The following is a 22,187-nucleotide window of genomic DNA, read 5'->3' as shown; positions in this document are numbered from 1 at the left end:
GTGGAGAGAAATGTGCTCATGGTTTACTGCAGCTTTTCTCATCTCTGCTTATACAACCCGAAAGCTGGCCTGAATAGAAGATCTTCTGGTTAGATGTTCCACTAGATTTGTGCTCTTTGAGATACAAGGGCGTAAGAAAAGTCAGGTAATGAGGTGAGGTGAGGAAAAGCATCAAATAGCTGGAGATCTTGAACAGGTTTGGGTCTCCGAGTTCAGAAGTGAATCGCATCCAATGACATTCAATACAATGGTGTGCCTCCAACTTTAAAGAAGAACCACACAGGAAAAGTCAGTAGTTCCAATACTTTTGTCCGTATAGTGTATAACTGGTGGCTCTACAGTGGAGAAGGAGGCTCACCTGACCTCATTTGTTATTCTGGAGCAGGTTTGGGTCTCCTAGTTCAACTGAAGGAAAAAGTTTGTGCTCCTGCATCCATTACTACAGTAACAGTTTGTGGAAGAGCCTCAAGTGGCTGGAAAAGTCAGGGGTCCCCATACATTTGGGCAAATTGTTTATTACCAGAAGACAGAGCTTCATCAGTGAAGCGCCCCACCACCAACCACCCCTCACACACCCTCCCAACCCCTCCCCCTCTCTGGATACAGGTTGTATTAGACCAGAGCATTCATGACTCTTATTTTCTCTTGGCGAAGACGTTTTTATTTTGGAAGTTGTGCGGTCGAGAGTGAGGGCGGAGTAAATACACAGCGCTCCCTGTCTGACTGAAGTCGTCTCTCCGACAGTCTGCGCTTGGGCGGTTGCTTCTGGGGGCTTCTATTTTTCTCTCTTTCGGAATGAAGAAGCAGAAAGAGGACAGGGGGTCCTGGTTTGATTTTCTGCGGCCACGTCGAATAGAAAAACCAGCATAGAACGCTGGTGTGTGTGTGTGTGTGTGTGTGTGAGGAGCCGTCACCCAAAAAAAAAAATCCAGACCTTAGAAAATGGCTGGAAAAGTCCTTAAAATGCCAGTTCTGACTCATTTTGTCCCCGAACGAACGTTTCTACACGTTTTCTATTCGCTCCGTACACCAGCCGGCGATGTTGACGCTTCCTAGTCTGATAATAATCAGGGTACTGCGTGTATAATGTCTATTGAAAACGCCGTTCCGATCGGTGGTGCCGTCGCCAGCTGTTTTTACGACGCGTTGTGTCCAGCGCCAAGAATTTCTCTTAAAAGTGAAAAAATGAAACGAAATATCGAGGAACACGTTTGATGAAGTCTGCTGTGATAATTGTAAAGTCGGTCGTATCTTTAAGTTTAATATTAAAGGTAAAACGCACATTTAGATGCACATCTGCATTACCTAAAAATGGGGTTTGACAAATGTAAACTGATGATTTCTTGCATTTCTTTGATCTTTAGTCCATCACTTAAATTTGTGGCAATTTATTCGACTGCTAAACCGAACCAATATAATAACATAATATAATATAATAACAAGTGCATCGCAAATCGCATTGATTTGATTATATTTATTTGAGCAGGCATTTCGTTTAAAACTGGTTTAAAAACGTTAATAACAATAAACTGCGATACCCCCGCAGACCCCCCACCACCCCGTGAGAGCGAGTCGCAGTCGCCAGGTTTAGTCGAGGAGTTTCTTCCTTACCACAGATAAGACAAGAGAAGCACTAGAGATGCGCTGTCATAACTAAGAATAAGGTAAGATTAGAGCTGAGCGACAGAGATAGATGAGTGTGTGTGTGTGTGTGGGAGAGAAAGGAGAGTCAGAGAAAATGGACAGTTAGGGAAGAAGAGATGCTTGGATTGCACTTATGTGACTGCCCGTGCAGCGTAGGAGGGAAAACTGCGGTTTAAAGCGTTTACAGCTCCTATAGAGCTTCTTTCCTCTCCAGACCGCCAACACTGTGCACTGCAATGGAGTGAACGCACGTCTCGGGACTTTCTCGGGACACATTCGGCTTTGTGTAAATCAGGTCGATAAGATGTAGAACATGATCATCTGGAGATGAATCCGATGCTCAATCAAATTCACCTTTTTTTTTTTTAAGCGTTAAAATGTGAACTTCTGCCATGTAAAAATAATAATAATAAAAAAATAAAAAAGGGCTCTTACTTCATCTCCAGAACCTCCTCCAGGTGCTTCCTGCGCTCGGCTCTCAGTGTGGTCAGGTGGGCCTCCTTCTCCACCAGGGACTGCTGCGTGGACGAAAGCTTGGCCTTCATGGACTCCAGCTCCTGCTTCACTTTCTCCATCGCTCCGAGCAACTCCTCCATCTGCAGAGACACGAATTATACATGCGGAATTAAGCGACTGCAGAACCTGAATAGATCGCAGTGACACAGATACAATATATGAACAAAAGTATTGGACACCTGACATTTTCCACAAGTATGTGGTTCTTCTCCAAACTGTAACTACAAAGATGGAGGCACAACGTTGTATTAGAGGTATTTGGATGTGTTTCACTTCAAATAGAAGACCTAAAACTGGTCATGAATATATGCTTTACATAGGTTGGAATTTGGTGGAAGATCTCCTGCTATAGAGCTCCAACCACATTGAACATGATGAATGTGAACACTGACCGCAGCCCTTTACTAACACCCTTGTATCTGAATAAGCACAAATCTCCACAAAATCTAGTGGAACATCATCCCAGAAGAGTGGAGGTTATTAAAACAGCAAATGGAAACTACATGTGGAATGGGATGTTCAAAACACTCATCAGGTGTCCACAAACTTTTGTCCATATAATATATGAAAGCAAAGAAAAATGTAGATCATATGGAATAAGAAAACAAAAAAGGGAACTCAATGCTGTTTACATGAAACATAAATAAAAAATAATCTATGCTTTTTTTCCCCCTAAAAACAAAAAAAACCTTTTTTTTTTAATGAGATAAAGAAGCAAGTTTTCAAGAACCCAAAAGTCTTGCATTTTCAATGCACCACAGGAACTGAACACAATCGTGTAAAAAAAACTGGTGCTACAGAGACGATATTTCAGCAGTGTTTTAGAGCACCTGAGATGGTTACAATTAGAGGTCGGCCGATTAATCAGTACAGATAGTTGATTGCACCGAGAGTTGATCGATAAAACTGTCGGCAGAAATCTATAACAAGAAATCCAAACTAAAATCCATAGTTTTTCCGGGTTCCGCTGTCATTACGAGAGCGGCCTCTAGAGGCAAATCACTGACACCACGTGCTGTGTTTATACATGCGAGACTTTTTATTATTTATTATTTATAATATACTCATTATATAATTATAATTATTAACAGTTATTTAGCACATTTTCATGATTCAGTACTCAGTATTTTTGTAATAAAGCTTAGTACTATTTTGAGTGTTTGTTTATCCAGTATCGATTGAAAAAATGTAATCGGTTATCGGCAAGTACGGTCCAACCAAGCAACCAATCAATAGAAAATCCACTAGATGTCCAGTGTATCAAGTATCCACCCCAGGAGTTCCCATTCCACAAAAATCAACACATTTTACACAACCGATGGTTCAAGAACTGAAAATGAGTCTCAACACTTCCTGAGAGCCTGAAAAGAGTTCCTAAAAAGGTTCCTGGGTTGAAAACGCGTCTGAGGTTTGAAGCCGAATAAAACCTTCATGACTCAGCACTGAGGTTTTGCGATTTATCGGGCACTTCGGTCGCTTTGCTCGGTTGTGTATTCGTAAAGGTGGGTGATCTCCAGCTCGCTTACACCACGGTTTCCGCCTGGAGATCCCGCCTCTTTTCCGCAGTGCGAGGGAATGCGACGGATAAATCACACAGCCGGTGGCGGGTTTATGTGTTCGTGTGAGGAGAGGTCTGAAGAGTTGGCTCGGGACGCTTCTCACAGACTCCTCTGTGGTTTTGGTTCTGACTCTCATACTTTCTGCTGAAGTGACAGACGCTGGTGTCGGAAACCAACAGTCCCTTTTTTTTTTTTTTTTTTATATCACCCTTTTGTTCAATCAGAACTTCACCCTTCGGCCTTTTCGCTTCTGGTTAAAACCTCTTAGTCGTCAGCGTGTAAGCCCTACACAACAACAACAAGCATAAAAAAATGCACTTCTTACATTATTATTGTAATAACGAGTCACAAACACATCCACTGCTGCTAATCCCGGTTTATTAGGAAAGATAAGGATCCAGTGAACAACATGCCGTAAAGCATTTCTGCTCCAAACAAACAATAATGTTGTCATTTAGATGTTTTTTCTTTTGTTTACGTCACACAACTTCGGCTGGTGTTTGTGTTTATATATTTCCAAATAACATTTTGCATAAAATACGACAGCTTGCTAGTTAAAAAACAAATATGGCTGGTAGAATATAGTGTTACAAAACGCTTAAGACCACAAAATAAAATAAAAAAAGTAAAAAAAGGAATCTTTGGTTGAGTCTCTACTCTCTCTGCAGGTGTCGTCATTTTTTTTATTCTGCACCACCCGTCATTTCAAACCTTTTATCTCCAGCCAGTAACATTATGGAAACAAAATGACTGATTGAAAATGTAGCCAATAAGTGCAGGATTCTAACGATATATGCGAGGATTTTATTCTCCACGTGTGTGAATCTTAGTTGTATTACTCTTTACAAACTCTTACTGGCCGAAGCAGCACGTGGTGTGACGAACCAGGAAGTGATGCAGCTCTCAGTTCGGCACAAACAGCTGTTTAGAGCTCGTGCAAAATGGACTTTGTTTACAAAAAAAAAGAAAACAAGGGAAAAAAGGTGGACAATCAAAAAAGTTGTTTTATCTGAGATTTGCACAAAAAGCCGCGATGTGGAAAATGTTGGGGCGGAGTAACAACAGAGACTTGGAGCTCTACATCTGTAGGTTACAATAAATCTCCCTTTATAGCTTTATACCAGGTTATAGGTTTTAGTGTCCGTTTGTTTTTATAAGAGAAATGCTTGAAAAGTAAGTGTGTGTGTGTGTGTGTATTGTTGGGATTGGAATGACCGCACATCAATATGAATGGCCATGGCTGTAGAACATTAGCTTGTCTGGCTACCTGACCATCAATATGAATGCCAACTCAACATCAATATCCAAACATGTATAACAAAAGCCTTGAATGGTCAGCCATTCATTAATATGCAGACTGTATGAATAGAGTATGAATGATCACCTGAGTTTAGCAGGTGTCTCTCAAACAGAGGGGGGGAGAAAAGGATCAGACAGTCTCAGATAAATGTTTGTAGGAATCTCATTCATCATGAAAATCTTCATAAAATTTGAAATATAAACTCATGAGACATGTGGCTTTCAACCCAGTACTTTTCTAGATTGCTCCAGGACTGATTTCATGTATTTATATATGAAATAAAAATAATGTTCAATGCAGGAAATGTATATCTATGGGACCTCATTATCTGTAACTTAATATCTTTTTGAGCAAGATCAACTTTGATGATGGACAGTAAAGCTCAGAGTGTCTTCTTTCCAAAAATATTTAAATTGTGTATGTAGCACATTTTTATCAGGAACTGTTAACATTTAAAATTAGCTAGAGCATTTTCAGCTGTGAGTCCCGAAATCTGTGGCGCAGGCTAACAGGTTAAAGCCAGCGCCTTTTGAGTTACAAATAAACCATCAATTTATCCAATAAGATCTTGTGTATAGAGCGGCGTTTCTTTAGAACCCGGATAAGGTTTCTTCGGCTCACTCCGAGGCCCACGCGGTGGAACTCTGGCTCGCTTCACTATTACAAACACAAAGCACCGAGTCCTGACAAGCGCGTAAACTTGAGAGGGGATGAAGGAGCCGGCGTAACGGGATTCTAGTCTGCAGGACTGGAAAGATTACAAACGGATTCCGGTGGGCGTGACTATGACATAACCGATACTGTAACTGTTTAGGTTTATTTCAGAAAGCTAATCTGATTGACTTTCATGCCCATCCTGACGTGGATCTCCCTTCACTGTAAACCAAACATCATCGCTTCTCAATTAGAACAATCACAATCACAATTAGAACAAGCCACTTGGCCTGAAGCGCCACCGCTAAGCGATACTGCAGTTCCTATGCTGAAACATCTCGTTCACAATCACCCCGCACCCATACCCACGTTTTACCAGGGCTCATGAGGGTATAAAGAAGATCTCAACCCTCCTGGACACCAGTGAGACACTTTGGAGTAACACATTCCAAGTCCATTATTCTAGTAAAGTTTAGGAGACGTGAAAAAAAGACTCCAAGATCCACAGAGGAGTGAGGGGCCGTATATATATATATATATATATATATATATATATATATATATATATATATATATATATATACATACAATTCCTTATCTAGAGCAGCCTTCACTTATCTCATATATACAAATGAACAGGGGAGGGTGGGGGATCTCGCTCAGGAGGACCTACAGTATACAAATCATTTGTATACTAACACAGACAGACAGACAGACAGACAGAAAGATATATATATTTATTTTTAGGCTGTCTGTTTGTCTTTTAGGATGATGTGTGTGTGTGTGTGTGTGTGTGTGTGTGTGTGTGTGTGTGTGTGTGTGTGTGTATATACACACACCACACACACATCATCCTAAAAGACTTTCCGACAGCCGATTCGCTCTGAACAATGGCGTCTGTCAAAATTCCATAAATGTAAAACGCAGATTGTTTTGCTGTTTATCATCAAGCGCATCAATTTATTTTGCTCGTATTATAAAAGCGGCAAGGAGTTGACAGGCTATACCGTCACAGACACTCAAGCCTCACATTTTTGTTAAACGACCTTCAGTTCAGCCCCCTGGTGGTTGGAGGAAACACGTGAGCTGGCAAAGCACTCGGAGCAGCAGCCCGGTCGTCTCCCATAACTCATCAACCTAATATACTGTACCACGGCCAAGCACTGAAACACTAATGTCCGGTGCTACGGATCAACACTGGAGCAAAATTTATACCTGCCGGTGCCTCGCTCCCTCTGCTGACCTCATTCCTCTCTCACATTTGTCATCACACACCATCATCCGTGACAGACAGAGAGAGCACTAAACAGTAGGACCAAATTCCTAGTGATGGGAAACTGACTTGAGCTGAAGATGATGTTTACAATACGAGGTCTGGAATAGCTTATATATTTCCGATGCCTTGAAAAATGTTTTATTTTTTACATTTTATACAGAGAAAGCACGTAGCATCAATGAATCACCTCTAGAGGCCGCTCTCGTAATAACAGCAGACCGGAAGCCTGGAAAAACTATCGGTATGGATTTTTGCAGATAGCTGATAGTTCCAGCAATCAAATATTGGAAAAAATCAATTAAAGCATAAGACTCTGGATCGGAAGGTCATTTCTGGGCCATTGAACAGGGCCCTTAACCATCAAATGCTCTGGATAAGGGGGTCTGCACAAACACACGCTTTCGCCCTTCCTGATAGGTAAAAGCTAACTGGAGTGTGTGTGAATTGGGCGAGACTAAAAAGTGAGAAAACTGGGCTATTGTGTTATACCTTGGCTGTAACTTGTTACATTAGCTGTGAGCTTTGCGACCAATTTTAATTGCTCGACATCTCTGGTAATCGGCCATTAAATCTTGTTAGGGGAGCGCCTCTGCCAATATTTGTCTTTCCAGGCTGGTCAGCTAATACCAGCCAAGCCGAGGCCTGTGCGATACAGAGCTGGCGGAATATTTCTGCACGAATGGCAGAAATGTCTGCCCTATAGAAATAGGTTTTGCTTAGCGAGAGAAAAAAAAAATAATTAGAGGGAACATTGTTCTCTGGAGGAAGCGAGTCGAGTGGTCCCCCTCCTTCGGGCTTCCCAGACGCATGGAGAAACGTTTAAACTTCGCCAGCTTTAGTTTCATGGGCTACAGGCTGTGGTGAGATGGAGAGATGTAAGAACTGCCAATCAGGATTGAACTTCCCATGAGAAGTGTGCGAAGAAACGGATGAAGGATTCCCGAGCGGGGACTTCTCAAAAGAAAAACAGAGTTGCACTCAAACAAGCTTTCAGGCACACACACACACACACACACACACACACACACACACACACACACACACACACACACACACACACACACACACATATATATATCCATACAGATCATGATCCTGGATTAATTGCTGTTTTTTTTATTTGCTGAATGAATCTGGATATTTATTTTTTTTACGATCGCAGAGTGAAAGACTTTTTCGGAACTGCACAGAGCAGTCGTGTGTTCACGTGAACGGGACGTGTTAATCAGGCAACAACAACGACTAGCAGAGGAACTGGATGCATTTCCTTGATGTAACATTTCTAGGAATAAATGTATTTGATCACCTTTCCCTTATTTTTAAATGTATACACACACACACAAATCAGCAGAACAGCTGCGTAATGAATCCATGATGTGCAGCGGCAGATACGGTGTCACTTTTCCCCACAGGGCAGATATGGAAACCAGAGCAATCTTCAGTGACCCAAAAAGCCTTAGTCAGTATGAAAGGATGTGATGGTTTTTACAGTAGAAGCACTCGGCTAAGGTTTGCTTCGTGCTAAAGATAAGTCGTTCATTAAGAGATTAAACGACGCCACGTCTGTTATTCGTGCGTTGAGCATTCAGTCGTCTGCCAAATGCGAAATCAGACGCACGTCTAAATATATGGAAATGAGAGAAAGAAAAAAAAACGTTCGAACTGATCAAAAGTGAGCTTTCGGCTTCTGGGACGCGAAATTTCCTCCCGTAGATGAAGCATTTGAAGATATAAATGAATGCAGCTCCATGCGCCGATTTGTTTTCTCAGGGGGATACGAACCAACATGCGATGTGAGCGGGCGGGGCCACGCACCGATTTACTGCTTATTTATGAAGCGCTGGACTCGTGCCTGCGTGATGATTGCACCGGTCGTCTGGTGGGCTCGCGGCTTTGCCGATGCTATCGGGAATCGCAGATGGATTCCGTCTTCCGTTCTTTTCACCGCCAGAAAAGTGTCCGAGTGCACGTTTTCTATAAAAGGGACGATGAGTCTTATAGGAACTCACACAACTATCCAAATCACTTTGATTTCATGCTAAACTGAGAATTTCTGAGAAAGAAATTCATATCTAGGACGCAGACTACACAGACAGAAGTATTGGGACACCTGGGGATTCCAGCCCTATGTGGTTCTCTGCAAAACCGCTACCATAAAGTTGAAGCCGCACAACTTTATAGGACGTATCTGGATGTGGTTTACTTGAACTAGGAGACTCAAACCTGTTCCAGCTCCATGAAGATCTGCTTTACATGGGTTGGAGTGGAAGATCTCCTTCTATTGAGCTCCAACCCAATTGAACATGATAAATGTGAACGCTGACTGCACCCCCAGGCCTTCTCACCTTCTCACCTACACAGTACCTGACTTTACCTTTACTAACACCCTTGTATCTAAATTAGCACAAATCTCCACAAAATCTAGTGGAACATCTTCCAAGGAAAGCTGAGCTCAATATAAGAGCAAATGAGGACTAAATGTGGAAATGAGATGTTCAAGAAGCAGTCGGATGTCCATAAACTTTTGTTCATATAGGATATATTACCAGGTTAATTTACTTCACTTCATTAAAACCTAGTTATTAAATATAATTAAATACTATATTGAATTAAATAATAAAGGTTCTGGTTTATGGACCCAAACGGACCTTGAAATACAAACTAATGGAATAAGATCAAAAAGCTTTAAGTAACAGATGAAAGATTAAGAATATGCATTTATTCAAACACAAATATTAAAGGGAGGTGGTAGCTTAGTGGTTAAAGCATTGGATTTTGGATCCGAAGGTTGAAAGTTCAAAGCCATATAGCGTATTAAAGGGATCCTGGTATTTTAGACGCACCCCCGCAGCCCCTATGGTACCTTAGTGAATTCATCTACAGACATTACACCAGTAAGTTGGTCCCATTTTGATGCACTCAACAAATAAATGTGAAGTAATTTCCCTAAATGCTTTATTTATCACTTAATATGAATAATACAATAATGTGTTTAAAAGAATTGAAAAAAATTTGTGAGTGAAAACTGTTTAAAATGTTATTCCCAACGTTCCTGAATTTTACGATAATCCGCAATCTGCCGTTAGTCGGGTTTCCGAATGAGAACCCGCGATTTTTTCCGAGCTGCGAATTATCAGGGGTTGACTGTATGTTGTGTTTTTTTTTGTTTTTTCTCCAACTGGAGATGAAAAGATGAGACAGGTAGGAAATGAAGAGAACTCAAAAACAGAAATGGAAAGACAGAGCTGAGTACAGGCTTTCTTTAGGCCATGAGCAGAATAAAAGTAACGAAATGGTGAGTAGACGAATAAAAAAAAACTAAGAGAGAAAAAATTGCAACGTTGGCAGAAAACTTGAATGGAAAAAAATTAAAGGAGATGAAATTAAATCCGATATATTTTTTTTCCTCCAAGTTCCAAATGGCTAAAACGCTGATTAAGAGCAATGCATGGATTCCAATGGGGTGAAGAAAAGAAAATAAAAAAAAAAAGAAAAGAAAAGCTGAGCTGAAGTGTTGCGCCTGATACGCAGAGACGATAAACCTGGCGGTATTGTTCATGAGATCATGACGCTCCGGATCACATCCGCTGAAACTACAGTGGCGTCCTGCTTCATTCTTTTACGATCCATTCATGGGGTTAAAAGAGAAACTCGACCAGTTTGCCTTCGGTTCGAGACTAAAATCCAGCTTTCGGCTGAGACAGAGCTGAACGTCTGCTTCCTGTCCTCTTATCGAACAGGGTTGAACTAATTTGGCTTCTAATAACACGAGCTTATGAGCATCAGGACCATCAAATGCCCAAAGCTTTCATTTATATAAGACATATTGTGAAGTATGAAACCGATTTCTTTTTTAAGCTCAAAATGAACGATAATAAAGTGTGTAGTTGGACAGGTATCTACATTTGTGGACACCTGACCATATAGGCTTTTTGATCATCCTATTCAATTTAGTCTCCATTTGCCTTTATAATCACCTCCATTCTCCTGGGAAGATGTTCCACTAGATTCTGCAGTGGGTTTGTGGAGCCCCGAATACATGGTGCCTTGAAAATGCAAGACTTTTGGGTTCCTATTGGTTTTTTGAAACCAGTTTTTATTGTAGGGTTTTGGGGTTTTCATATTTCAGCTGTCACTAAATGACCCTAAATTTGTCTTTGCTTTTATACACAATATGAACAAAAACTATATGGACCAGAAGATTCATATGTGCTTTGTTATAGGAGGTGAACATCTTATTTTACATTTACTCTTCATTTGCTGTTAGTATGAGCTCCACTCTTCTGGGAAAATGTTCCACTAGATTTTGTGGAGATTTGAGGTCATTCCACCACAAGGGTGTTAGTAAAGTCAGGTACTGATTCAGGTGAGGTGAAGAGGCCTGGGGCTGCAGTCAGCGTTCACCTTCATCAAGGAGCTCTACAGCAGGCCAGTCAAGATCCGCCTCTGTTTTCTACCCAAACACGTCCAGATGGACAGAAAGCAACAACACATTGCCTCCAAGGCTGATTGAGTGTGCGTGATGCCTTGGAGAGGACCGAGCTCTCATTCACTAGGATACAAGGTTCCTAGGATTCGCTACGGATCCAGCGCAACTCGATCCAGGATGAAATGATGATAAAATGAATGGAGAATGACAAAAAAGATTTTTTTTACATGACTTGACCCAGATTATGAGCTCCTGATTTATTTTTTTTACTTGAATGAAAGTATGGGAATATGTAATTTGATGAGAGGTGACTACAGAAGAGGAGGTGGTAACTTAGTGGACCCAAAGGTCGTGAGTTCCAATGCCAGAAACACCAAGCGGCACTCCTGAGCCCCTGAGCAAGGCCCTTAAACCCCTATAGCTGCTCAGTTGTATGAATGCTCTGGATAAAGGGGTAAATGTAAATGGAGGAATCCTTCACAGTACCCCAAAAATGAACCTATACACAATTTGACAACAATAAAACCTCAAAAAAAAAAGGTCACTCCATTGGGAAGGTGAATTTGACTTCTACATAAGAGAATGAGAGAAAATGCAAGCCTGAGACACCGATCAACCAGGGATCATCTTCAGGGAACAGTCAATAGAGTAGCAGAGTGATAGTGGTTAATCTTCCTATCATAATGTTTGGGTTGGAGCGAAACCAAAAGCCGCAAACTTCCACTTTGCAAAATAATAAAACGAATGGGGAAAAAAGAGGGGGATAAAACCTGAAGAGCAGATGGGAATTAAAGTACATAAGTAAATGGAATGGAATCATCCCTTGATTTTTTTAAAGAAAGTAAGAAAGAAGGAAAACAATCATTTCATACCTTGAACCACTTAAAGTCGGCGTGGTTGGAGTCATGCATAGGCTCATGAAAGAGCTTCAAACAGGCAGCGAGCAGTGGAGAAGCAACACAGAAAGAGAACAGAGTAATTACAGAAGAAGCCAAAAAATCAAAGCTTTCTCAGCAGAAAAAAACAGAAGCAGACGAAACAGAACCGACCGGAACGTTCTTCGGACACGAATCACGCAAACGAAAATTGGAAGCAGAAAAAAAAAAAGAATAGAAATTTGTGGGAAAGACATGGCTGTTTGGGGTAAACATGGAATTTCTGAGACACCACAAGGGGGCGCTTTAGGGCCAAAAGGGCATCTGAGGTGCGAAGACGGAGAGACGGAGACGTAGTTTAGCAGGAAGGGATGAGAGCAGCGAAGAACAGGAATACGGGCGGCTACGAGACCTCTGATCAACCCTACAGGACGTGCTGAGGCTTTTCTTTGGTCTGATGCCCCGTGAGAGAAGGTTATGAAGTATGTCATTTGAGTGCTGAATCATGTCTGGAGGCTAGACGCACATTTTCATGCGGTCTAGGGGAAAAACGATTTCACCAGGCCCGCTCGAGCAGCTGGTCGCGTTTGGACGGGCCGGCTCGGCTGTAAATCCTGCCCCTGGGTTAAGTGATCGGTGTCGCAGCACAGTGAGAAGCTTGTGTCAGAGGAAAACGCTGCTTTCTCCCAGAGAGGCCAGAGTCTGCCCTTAATTACACACACCCATTACACTGGCTGGTTGAGTGAGGTTTGGCATGGTGCAAAAAAAAAAAAAAAAAAACTCATGAGAGCATCAGCTAAAATAGGACAGGCCTGACCCTGCAGTGCCAGCGTAGTGATTTCATTAGATTAGGCTTCTCTGCTTTCAGAGCGACTAAAGCGTGGGTCAAAATGAGCAACGGGGGACGGAAACGGAAAAAAAAAAGAACGAGAAAAGGAGACGGAAAGGAAGAGGGCTATCGGGTTAACAAAGAACAGCAACACACTCTTCCACGAAAAAAAAAAAAAAAGGGCTGGCAGAAATGTGTACAGAGCCTGAATCCAACATGTGTGCTACAAAAATCAGAACAACAAGAAAGAAGCAATTAGACGAAATTGAAACCAGAGTTACGAAGACGTGTGTGTATGCGAAGATGTGTGAAGAGCTACGGGCAGGTTGTGCGTCTGTGTTTTACATGTTGCGTTCACAAGTAGGTCTGATCGTGTCTTTAATGCTCTCCATACAGCAGAGCACACAGCTTCAACTCCGATACGATACACTAAAGACGTGTGTAAAGCAGCTACCGATCGCGTTGCAGTGCGATCCGATCCGATTTGACGAAAACGATACCGTGTGATGATCTTCAATTCAATATGGTAAATATCGTTTGAGTTTATTGCTTCAGTACAGACGCCAAATTGTCAATTTACTGAAGTGACTTCTGAATTCTAACGCATGGCCCCTTCGTGGTGCAAAAAAATAAATAAATAAAAGATGAAATAAAACCAGACGTTCTTTTCCTGTCGCGTCTGCAGGAAGATGCAGCTCTACCTCTGCCATGTTAATCTGTATTCTATGTTACTCCCAGGACACAAATTCGATAGTCACAATTTGTCCAATAGCCCATTTGGTCACACATTATTGGTCATTTTCTATATAATGAAAATATTGTGCATCTACTGATAATTATATCGAAATCGTTTTTTATCGATGCATCACATTGTTAACTTTTACACTACCAGCCCTGATGAAATCCTACTCAAGGTGCTGGTGCTCCCATTACTGTGACTTTTCTCCATCACTTTTGAAAGTGGTAGCTCAGTGGTTAAGATGTTAAGACTCCTGATGACAAGTGAGTTCAAATCCCAGCACCACCAACCTGTCACTGCTGGGCCCTTAATCAAGGCTCTTATCACTCAAATGCTCTGGTGCATATACGAGTTCATTGTCGGTCGCTCTGGAAAAGGATGTCTGCAAAAAATGCCACAAATGTTTGCTCTGGAGTAGCGACGCTATGCGACCAATTTAAAGCTACGGTGTCCTTAATATGTCATTTATGAAATCAACTATTCTGTAAAACCCGAAGCACCACTGATCCGCTCCCCTCGACCTGCCCGATACATCCTGATGTCCTAATTCTGGATGGACTCTTTTCAATTGGAAACTACTAAGTGCAGCTGATGGTTCCACGTAACCAAAAGATCCATGAGGTTAATATGGAGGGTTAAACCTAAGAACCTTGAAGATGGATTTGCACTGTATTTCAGATAATCAGTTTCCTATGATGGTTTATTAGAACTACGGCTGCAATGAACAATTTTGCACCAGTTAATAACCTCAACAATGATCAGTTCAAAAACGTTAAAAGTAGAGATACAGTAGATCAAATGTGATTCCAGTAAAAGTGTCACTTTAAACTTTCACTTGAGTAAAAGTTAGAAAGTTTTTGCCTTCAAATGTACTTAAGTATCCAAAGTACTATGATTTATTATAACTATAATGTTCCTATTATCATTTTTATCACAAGACTCTTCACTTAATCACCTTTGTTTATGTGAAAAGACTCGAATGTGACTTTCAGCACACTGATCTATTAATAGAATGATATTAATGACTCAAACACTGATTGATTTCTATTCAAATTATCATGAGCACAAAAGCTTCTTTTCAACTATTTAAAAAAAAAAAAAAAAAACACGGCAATGAAGTCACGTGTGTCGTGTTGAGTTTGAGTCTGGAGTATCATAATTCATTCCTCTCTAAATGTTCTGCTTGATGTTGAACTGATGCTGAACCGAATGTTGGTGAAAAGTAGATACACACCGAGCGCAGATCAGAACGAGTTTAAAACGGAGCTCACGCTCGACCCTGATTGGTGGATTGCTGCGTGTTTGAACGGTTACGTTTTTTTATTCGCTTAAATATAAAGGATTTCGCAAAATGCAGTTGAGGAAAAAGTCAAATATTTGACTTTAAAATGCAGCGAGGTTACAAAAAGTCAAGTTTCGTTAAAGTCTTCTCAAATGGAAATACTTCAGTAAAGTACAGATACGTGCAAAAAGTAGAGAAATGTGCCATCGATTTGCGAGATAGAAAGACCTCCATAAGGTTCTCCATAAGCCCCGCCCACCAAAAACGAGCCCAAAAATCAGTTCTTCGTGCGGCTTCAGGTTCTGGAACACACATTAAAAAGCTCAAATAATTGACATTCTCTGAGAAAAAAAAACATTTTATCCAGAGACATTATGGGGCACGGAGTCTTAGTTCCAGTTCAGGTCACTTAGCAATGGAAGCGCTAATGACTGTGGAGATGGGTGATGAGGGGTTTAGGAACAGTGATGCAGAGTTTGGCAGCCATCCAAACATCCTTTTTTGACTTCCAGAGGACTAGACCAGGCTTAGCAGCAGCACTGGCTTCCTTCGAAGCCCTGTGCTAATTAACCCCATAGGGGATCTGAACAGTAGACCACTCTGGCCAAAGCCAGGAGTCAAAGGAACTCGAGCATGACGTGTTCATTGCCCTTAAGACTGTCAGTCTGCAGCAGCTGGGTGAGCGGTATTCATGTTGACTCACGGGCACAGGGAAGTCTCATTCGGTTTCTTTTTGATGCCATCTCTATTCCAAACAGAACATTGAAACAGAAACGGTTTCAATGGCATAAAAAACAAAAAAAAACACCAAGTGACCCATTTTAGACGCGAATGAGACATGCCTTGTGTATATGTGTATGGAAAAAAAGCAACAAGGTTCTCATTTCGGCATACTTGCTATACAGGAGTGATTTATTTTCCAAATGAAGACTGACTGGAGACACAAACACGGGCGGGCGTATGCCACATGAATGCTGTTAAATGGCCCTGTGTTGGCAGGGTGATGTGAGGTTGGCATGATTCACAGTGTTGCTGCAGTGATGTGATGTGCTGCGCTGTGCTGTGACAGGGCAGCCATTATGCTAGCAGCTTAGGAGATGCTGGTCTTCCATAGGAGTGTATTAAACACTTCATAAAACAGCGTTCGGAAATAAAGGAAGTCAGGAAGCCATGACTTAAACGAGCATGTTCCTCTACAGAGCAGCGACACACTTCACTTCAATCTTGTCAGCTTGTTTTGGAGTTTTCAGTGTTTGGGGAGGATCTGAATTAATTATCTGGATATACAGCAAAAAAAAAAATTTTTGGAAAATATTGAATACCATACACTGATATGGGCCGCATTTCTTTTTAACACTTATTCATACTACATAACAAGATGTAGCAAAAGGCATGGGTTGATTTGTAATAATTGTTCATATTTTATCCTTTATCAAATACAACCCCACTTCCAAAAAATTTGGAAGACTGTGTATTTACATTTGCATTTACAAACCTCATAAACCCAAGTGAGTAAATGTACCATATTAAAGACAAAAATAAGTTAATTCTGAATTCGATAAAGCTCATTTAAAATGAACTGTTCTGTGGTCAGATGAAATTTGTATTTCTTTTTGGAAAGCATCGACTCCACGTCCTCCGGACTAAAGAGGAGTGGGACCATCCGGCTTGTTATCAGCTCTCGGTTTAAAAAAAAAAAGAGAAAAAGTTGCATCTCTGATGGTATGTGAGGGCAGGAGCGTGCACCGATTTATATACAGGTGTCTTTTTTCAGGGAAGGCCTTGCATATTTGAGAAAGACTATGCTAACTGCATACTGCATCGATTCCATAAGAATGACTGTTTTTTGTAGGCCTGTAGTTTTCACCATTTAAAGACATTTGGCGCATCATGAAACGAAATAAACAACAACCCAGAACTGTTGAGCATCTAGAATCCTGTATCAGACACATATGGGAGAACATTCCTCTTCCAAAACTTAAGCAACTGGTCTCCTCAATTCCCAGATGTATACGGACAGTGGCCCCGTCCCACCACTGCTGCAGCCACCAAATTCAAAATGACCTTATTTTTTCTTAAAATGGTATAAATTCCCAGTTTAAACATTTGAGATATATATTGTTTTACTTTGAATAGAATATGGATTTAGGAGATTTGCAAAATTAGTTTTTTTTATTACTATTGGAATTGGGGTTGCAAAAGAAAACCTGATCTGAGTCTTTGGTGAAAAAGTGCACGACTCCTGCATCACAGCACCAATAAATATCATCTGTCTGTGCTGTAATCAAAATATTAAACACATACATATAAATAATTCTATTTAATATACGCGTGTGAATGTGAGCAGGAAGTTCAGGGGCCGCGATATCGCCAGCCATCTGAACCTCTCCCTCTGACCTGTTTCTCCGCATGCGTCCGAGCAGCTTCTTCTTGCGCCAGCACCATCTCTCTCTCTGCAGTGATCTGAACGCTCTCGCGCAGGGCCTCCTCCAGTTCCTCGATTCGCTCGTCTTTCTGCTTCAGAGAGTCCTGTTTAACAGGAAAAATGCGATAATTGAGACAGACGATAAAACGTACCAAAGTATCGGATTCACAGGAAGAAAAACACATGAACACACGTGAAGTGAAGTAGAAGTAGATGATCAGTAGGAGCAGGTTGCTGGTCAACAATAAAATAAGGGTGTTTGGGAAGCTCCGGTGGTTTTAGGTCAGGTGCGGTTTGTTTTATGACTCACCTAAAACCCATAAAAAGAAAAAAAAAAAAGAGGGGGGACGGCACCACACTTCTTTTCTTTCTGCGTTTAGTCGTCAACAGAACATCACTGAGCCAATCTTCAGCCATTATATCCATGTTCTGACTTGGTATTAAGATCTAACTATGGTGGACAGCGTCACTAGATGTTTGTTTACAGCAGGTATTTTTAGGGTCGATCTACGGCGACCTCCAACTTTATAAAAGCTGAGGCTTTTATAAAGAAGAGAAACTGTAATTAGAGGAAAGAAGAAATCATGGAGATCCTTCGATCTGTGCTTTGACCAGTAAAGAAGAATGCATAAAATGTATTTCAATTCACGTTTATTTCTATAGCGCTTTTCAAAATGGACATTGTCTCGAAACAAAAAAGGAAACTGTACAAACAATAAAAAATGTATGTAATACATATAATAAAAATGTCATGAAAAGTAAAGGAGAATTCCTTAGATAATATGAGGAAGAATCCTTGAGAGGAACCAAACTCATCTGAGTGACACCAAGATCATAAAAACCGCATTCCAAACACCCCAGAGTGAGAAATGTAGCTACTGCATTGCTGAAGATGTTCCACAAGATTTGGTGAAGATTTGTGTAAGTGTCTGAGGTGCAGTCAGCGTTTGCTTTCATTGTAAAATACGGTTGGAGGTCTATAGCAGGAGATCTTCCACTCCAAACCATGTAAAGCACATCATGGAGCTGGCTTTATGGACAGAAGAATTTTTCTGGAACAGGTTTGGGTCCCCGAGTACTCAAGCGAAGGAAAAATGTCATGCCACTGCATCCAAAAGATCTGTGCGCCTACAAGTTTGTGCTCACGGTTTGAAGGAGAACCACATAGAGCTGGAAAAGTCCGGCGTCCCAATACTTTTTCCACAGAGTGCACTTTAAATGAAGGTGGTGGTGGGGGGGGTTATGTATGACATGATTTGAATCGATTTGCATATCAAGCAAATTTCTTGATTTCGCGTGACGAAATAATTCCATCCTGGTGGGTGTGGTCAGGTTTAGGAGGATGACTCCGCCCACACTCATGAAGGGGGTTACATGCTAAGAAGCTAAAGGTGTCATACTCCATAGATCACAGCCCAGTTGGACTCCAATGGAAGAGTCTGGGGTTCGGAACAGCGAGTTCGTCATCATCATCATCATCATCTACTGAGGGGAAAATCTGAAGAGCAGTGACGATGTTCTGGTGGTTTGCCGTAGTGACACAGTGCATTATGTTAGGCCTCCATGTAGAGATTCATCTCCCTTCTGCACAAACACACTGAAAGCAGGCGGTGTGATCATCTTCTGGAATGCCTACATCTGCCATGAATAAAATCGCTTTTTTTTTTTTCTTTTTTAAAACCGAAAGGCAGCAATTACGGGAAGTTGAGGCCTGTAGGGTGTCGGGTGAAAGGTGAGACCAAACGTCTATATGTTCTCCGAGCATCAGCTCCACATTCTTAAGACACAGCACAATTGGTCTGGCTTGATTTAAAGTGACGCTAATCCTTTTTGTACGGTCAATATCTCATTACGCTAATGCTCCCGGTGCCAAAACTGCACAACTGATAGAAAGAGACACCTCAGGGAAGACCAAATTAAAGCCACATGGAGGAGCACTGGGAGTGGATGAGCTGTGAGCTGTGGAGAAGCTCAGGGAGAAAGCGAAACCCCCAGAACACTATGAGCAGTAAAGCACATTTTGAAATGGAACGAGAAGGTGCAAAACGTCTCATGAGAAAAGATTTGGTAATGTTCATCGGTCCCACTGTCATTGATTGCAAAGGATTTGTGCCCAAGTTCTTACTGTACATGGACAAAAGTATTGAGACACCTGAGTTGTTGTTCTTCAACTGCTCTCCAACTGTGGATCTTCAGCACAACCGTAGAGGCACACATTTCTATAGAGCGTCTTTGGATGTGGGAGCATGAAACCAGATGTAGGCATTCCAGAAGATGATCACACCGAGTGTGTTTTCACAGAAAGAAGAAGAATCTCCAAATGGAGACTGCACTTCAGACCAAATAATGTGAGTCACTATGGAGCCACTATGAGCAACCATAACATCGTCAATGATCTTCAAACCTTTTTATTTACCCCAGTAGGTGTTTGATGATGATGATGATGATGATGACGACCCTGTCCTGTTCCGAACCTCAGACTCCTCCAATAGGGTCCAACTGCACTGCGATCTGAAGAGTGTGGCAGCCATAGCATATAACAGCATTGTTTACATTTGCATGAAACTCCTCGTGTCATGCGTGTGGGTGGAGTCATCCTGAACCTGACCACGCCCACCAGGAAATAATTTTTTTTTTTTTTACATCAAGCAAATTTGCAGCCGTTTGTTCCTTTAACAGGACAAAAATCTATCAAACCTTGCTATGTTATGTACCCGCCAAAAGTATTGGGACGCCGGACTTTTCTAGCCGTATGTGGTTCTTCTGATACAATAAAGTTGGAGGTGCACGATTGTACGCATGATCGAGCCGAGGGGAGACGTACCATCTTAATGTCAGGTGAGCGCCAAACTTTTGTCCGTATAATGTATGATGGATTGAATTCATTTCGAGCCTTTTAAAATTGAAAGACTATGAAATAAACGATTTAATCCTAATAAAATGATGCAATATTTTGTTAAACCCCTTGAAAAAATGTCAATAATCCTAAAGTTGAACGAGTTTTGAAATTAAGCTAAAAAATTGTAATATAACGATCTAAAGTGTATCGTATCAGAAAGAATTCGCTCGAGGAGAGTGCCACAAAACGGGAAAAAAAAAAACAGGATTTTTGTTAGCGGCGTGTTCCCTAGAGCAAACCGAGTGTCTCGCGAAGCAGATGCGGTATAAAACAGCCGGATTTCTCTGCAAGGGGTGAGAAAGCGCTTTTCTAGTGGTCTTGGCACGAAGAGGAGAAGAGTTGCTAATGTTTAAAGAGGAAACGCAAAAGAGCAGCGGGAGTCTGTCTCTCCTGGCTCGGGAAAGGCCTGAGCGTAGCCAACAATTCTGCAATTTCGAGTGTAACTACCCTACAAACAGGCCCAATAAAAAGTGCTCGCGAGTCTATTAGGAACAAGAGCCTAGGGCAGGAGAAGCTTCCCACCCAGGCATCTAGAGCTCATGAGAAGATACAACGATCCTGGTTGCTTTGAAGAAAAATACGCAAGTTTACGCGCTAGCAAACGGCGAGTCGCTGCTAGCCTTCCATTGATTTTTGCTTCTGATGAGAAAATCTGGTGCAAAATCTAATCTCCAAAAGACCACCTGAGGCCTCCTCTCTTCACCTGACCTTTCTAAAATCCTTGTGTCTGAATGAGCACAAATCTCCACAAAAGCATCTTCTCAGAAAAAGTTATTATAACCGCAAAATGGGGACTATATATGGAATGGGATGTTCAGCAAGATGCACATAAGAATCATAATAATCGTTTTCCAAGATTAATTGGCACCGATAGTTTTTCCGGTAGGCTGTCATTACGAGAGCGGCCTCTAGAGGAGACTGCGGTTCGTTTTTACACACGAGACTGTGCGCTGCACAGGGAGCGCTATATTATATTTATTGATTCGAATTTATGTTTTGTTTTTATTATTAATTATATAATTCTATGTATTTATTAATATATTCATATGTATTTCATTTAGCACATTTTTAGCATTTTTTGTTCGTTTTTATAATAAAGTTCAGTACTATTTTACATGGAGTGTTTGTATTTTGATCCAGTATCCATTTTTAAAACTATTGATTGATTAATCAGTGATCTGCAAGTACGATCCCACCAGGCCACCATCTAGTAATATGTTTGGTGTGTATGCAAATCAGGAGTGAAAATCCAAGAACAAATTTGGAAAAAAGGAGCTGACTGCAGTTTTTGTATCAGTCTACCTGTGTGTACACTGAAAGCCCAGAACTCTTCACATTTCTTTTTGCATATTAACTTCATGGAGACAAAGTTCATCTTGGCTGAGGTTCTTTTGGGGCATGTGGTTAGAACGTGAAAGCTGTGTACAATGTTCACCTTATTTTACTTGCTAACCAATTTTATTTTTTATTTTTTTAAGCTGGCTTTGTCTCTCCATTATTTTTTGCTTTTTCTTCCCTGATTGGAATTTATAAAGGCATAGACCTGTAAAGAGCAGTTACCAGAATAATACAAAAATAAAACGTAAGGAAAAAGATAAGATTCCATTTAAATCTTCACGATCATTCCATCTCGGCCTGGTGAATAAAACCTTTTCCACGTTTATATCCGGAGAGGCAGAGCTCCAAAACCGACTCCCCCGGCAGGAGCGATGCTCTTCAGGGCAACAGAAGAAAAAAAGACCGGGGGGCAGAAAGTCATT

At 41.2% G+C, this 22,187-nt stretch overlaps 1 protein-coding gene across 1 annotated transcript in view; it reads right to left on the bottom strand.

Moving 5' to 3' along the window:
* The window catches only part of erc1b (ELKS/RAB6-interacting/CAST family member 1b), a 198,812-nt gene that overhangs the window by 98,827 nt on the left and 77,798 nt on the right, over positions 1 to 22,187 (bottom strand). The window contains 2 exon segments of the mRNA XM_046873276.1: positions 2,080 to 2,240; positions 17,501 to 17,632. Of these exon segments, the coding sequence (XP_046729232.1) occupies positions 2,080 to 2,240; positions 17,501 to 17,632 (293 nt within the window).

The sequence above is a fragment of the Silurus meridionalis genome, chromosome 18 (genome assembly GCF_014805685.1).
Source record: "Silurus meridionalis isolate SWU-2019-XX chromosome 18, ASM1480568v1, whole genome shotgun sequence".
Taxonomy (NCBI): domain Eukaryota; kingdom Metazoa; phylum Chordata; class Actinopteri; order Siluriformes; family Siluridae; genus Silurus; species Silurus meridionalis.
Note: the sequence above shows the minus strand (reverse complement) of the source record. Positions and strands in the feature narration are given on the sequence as shown.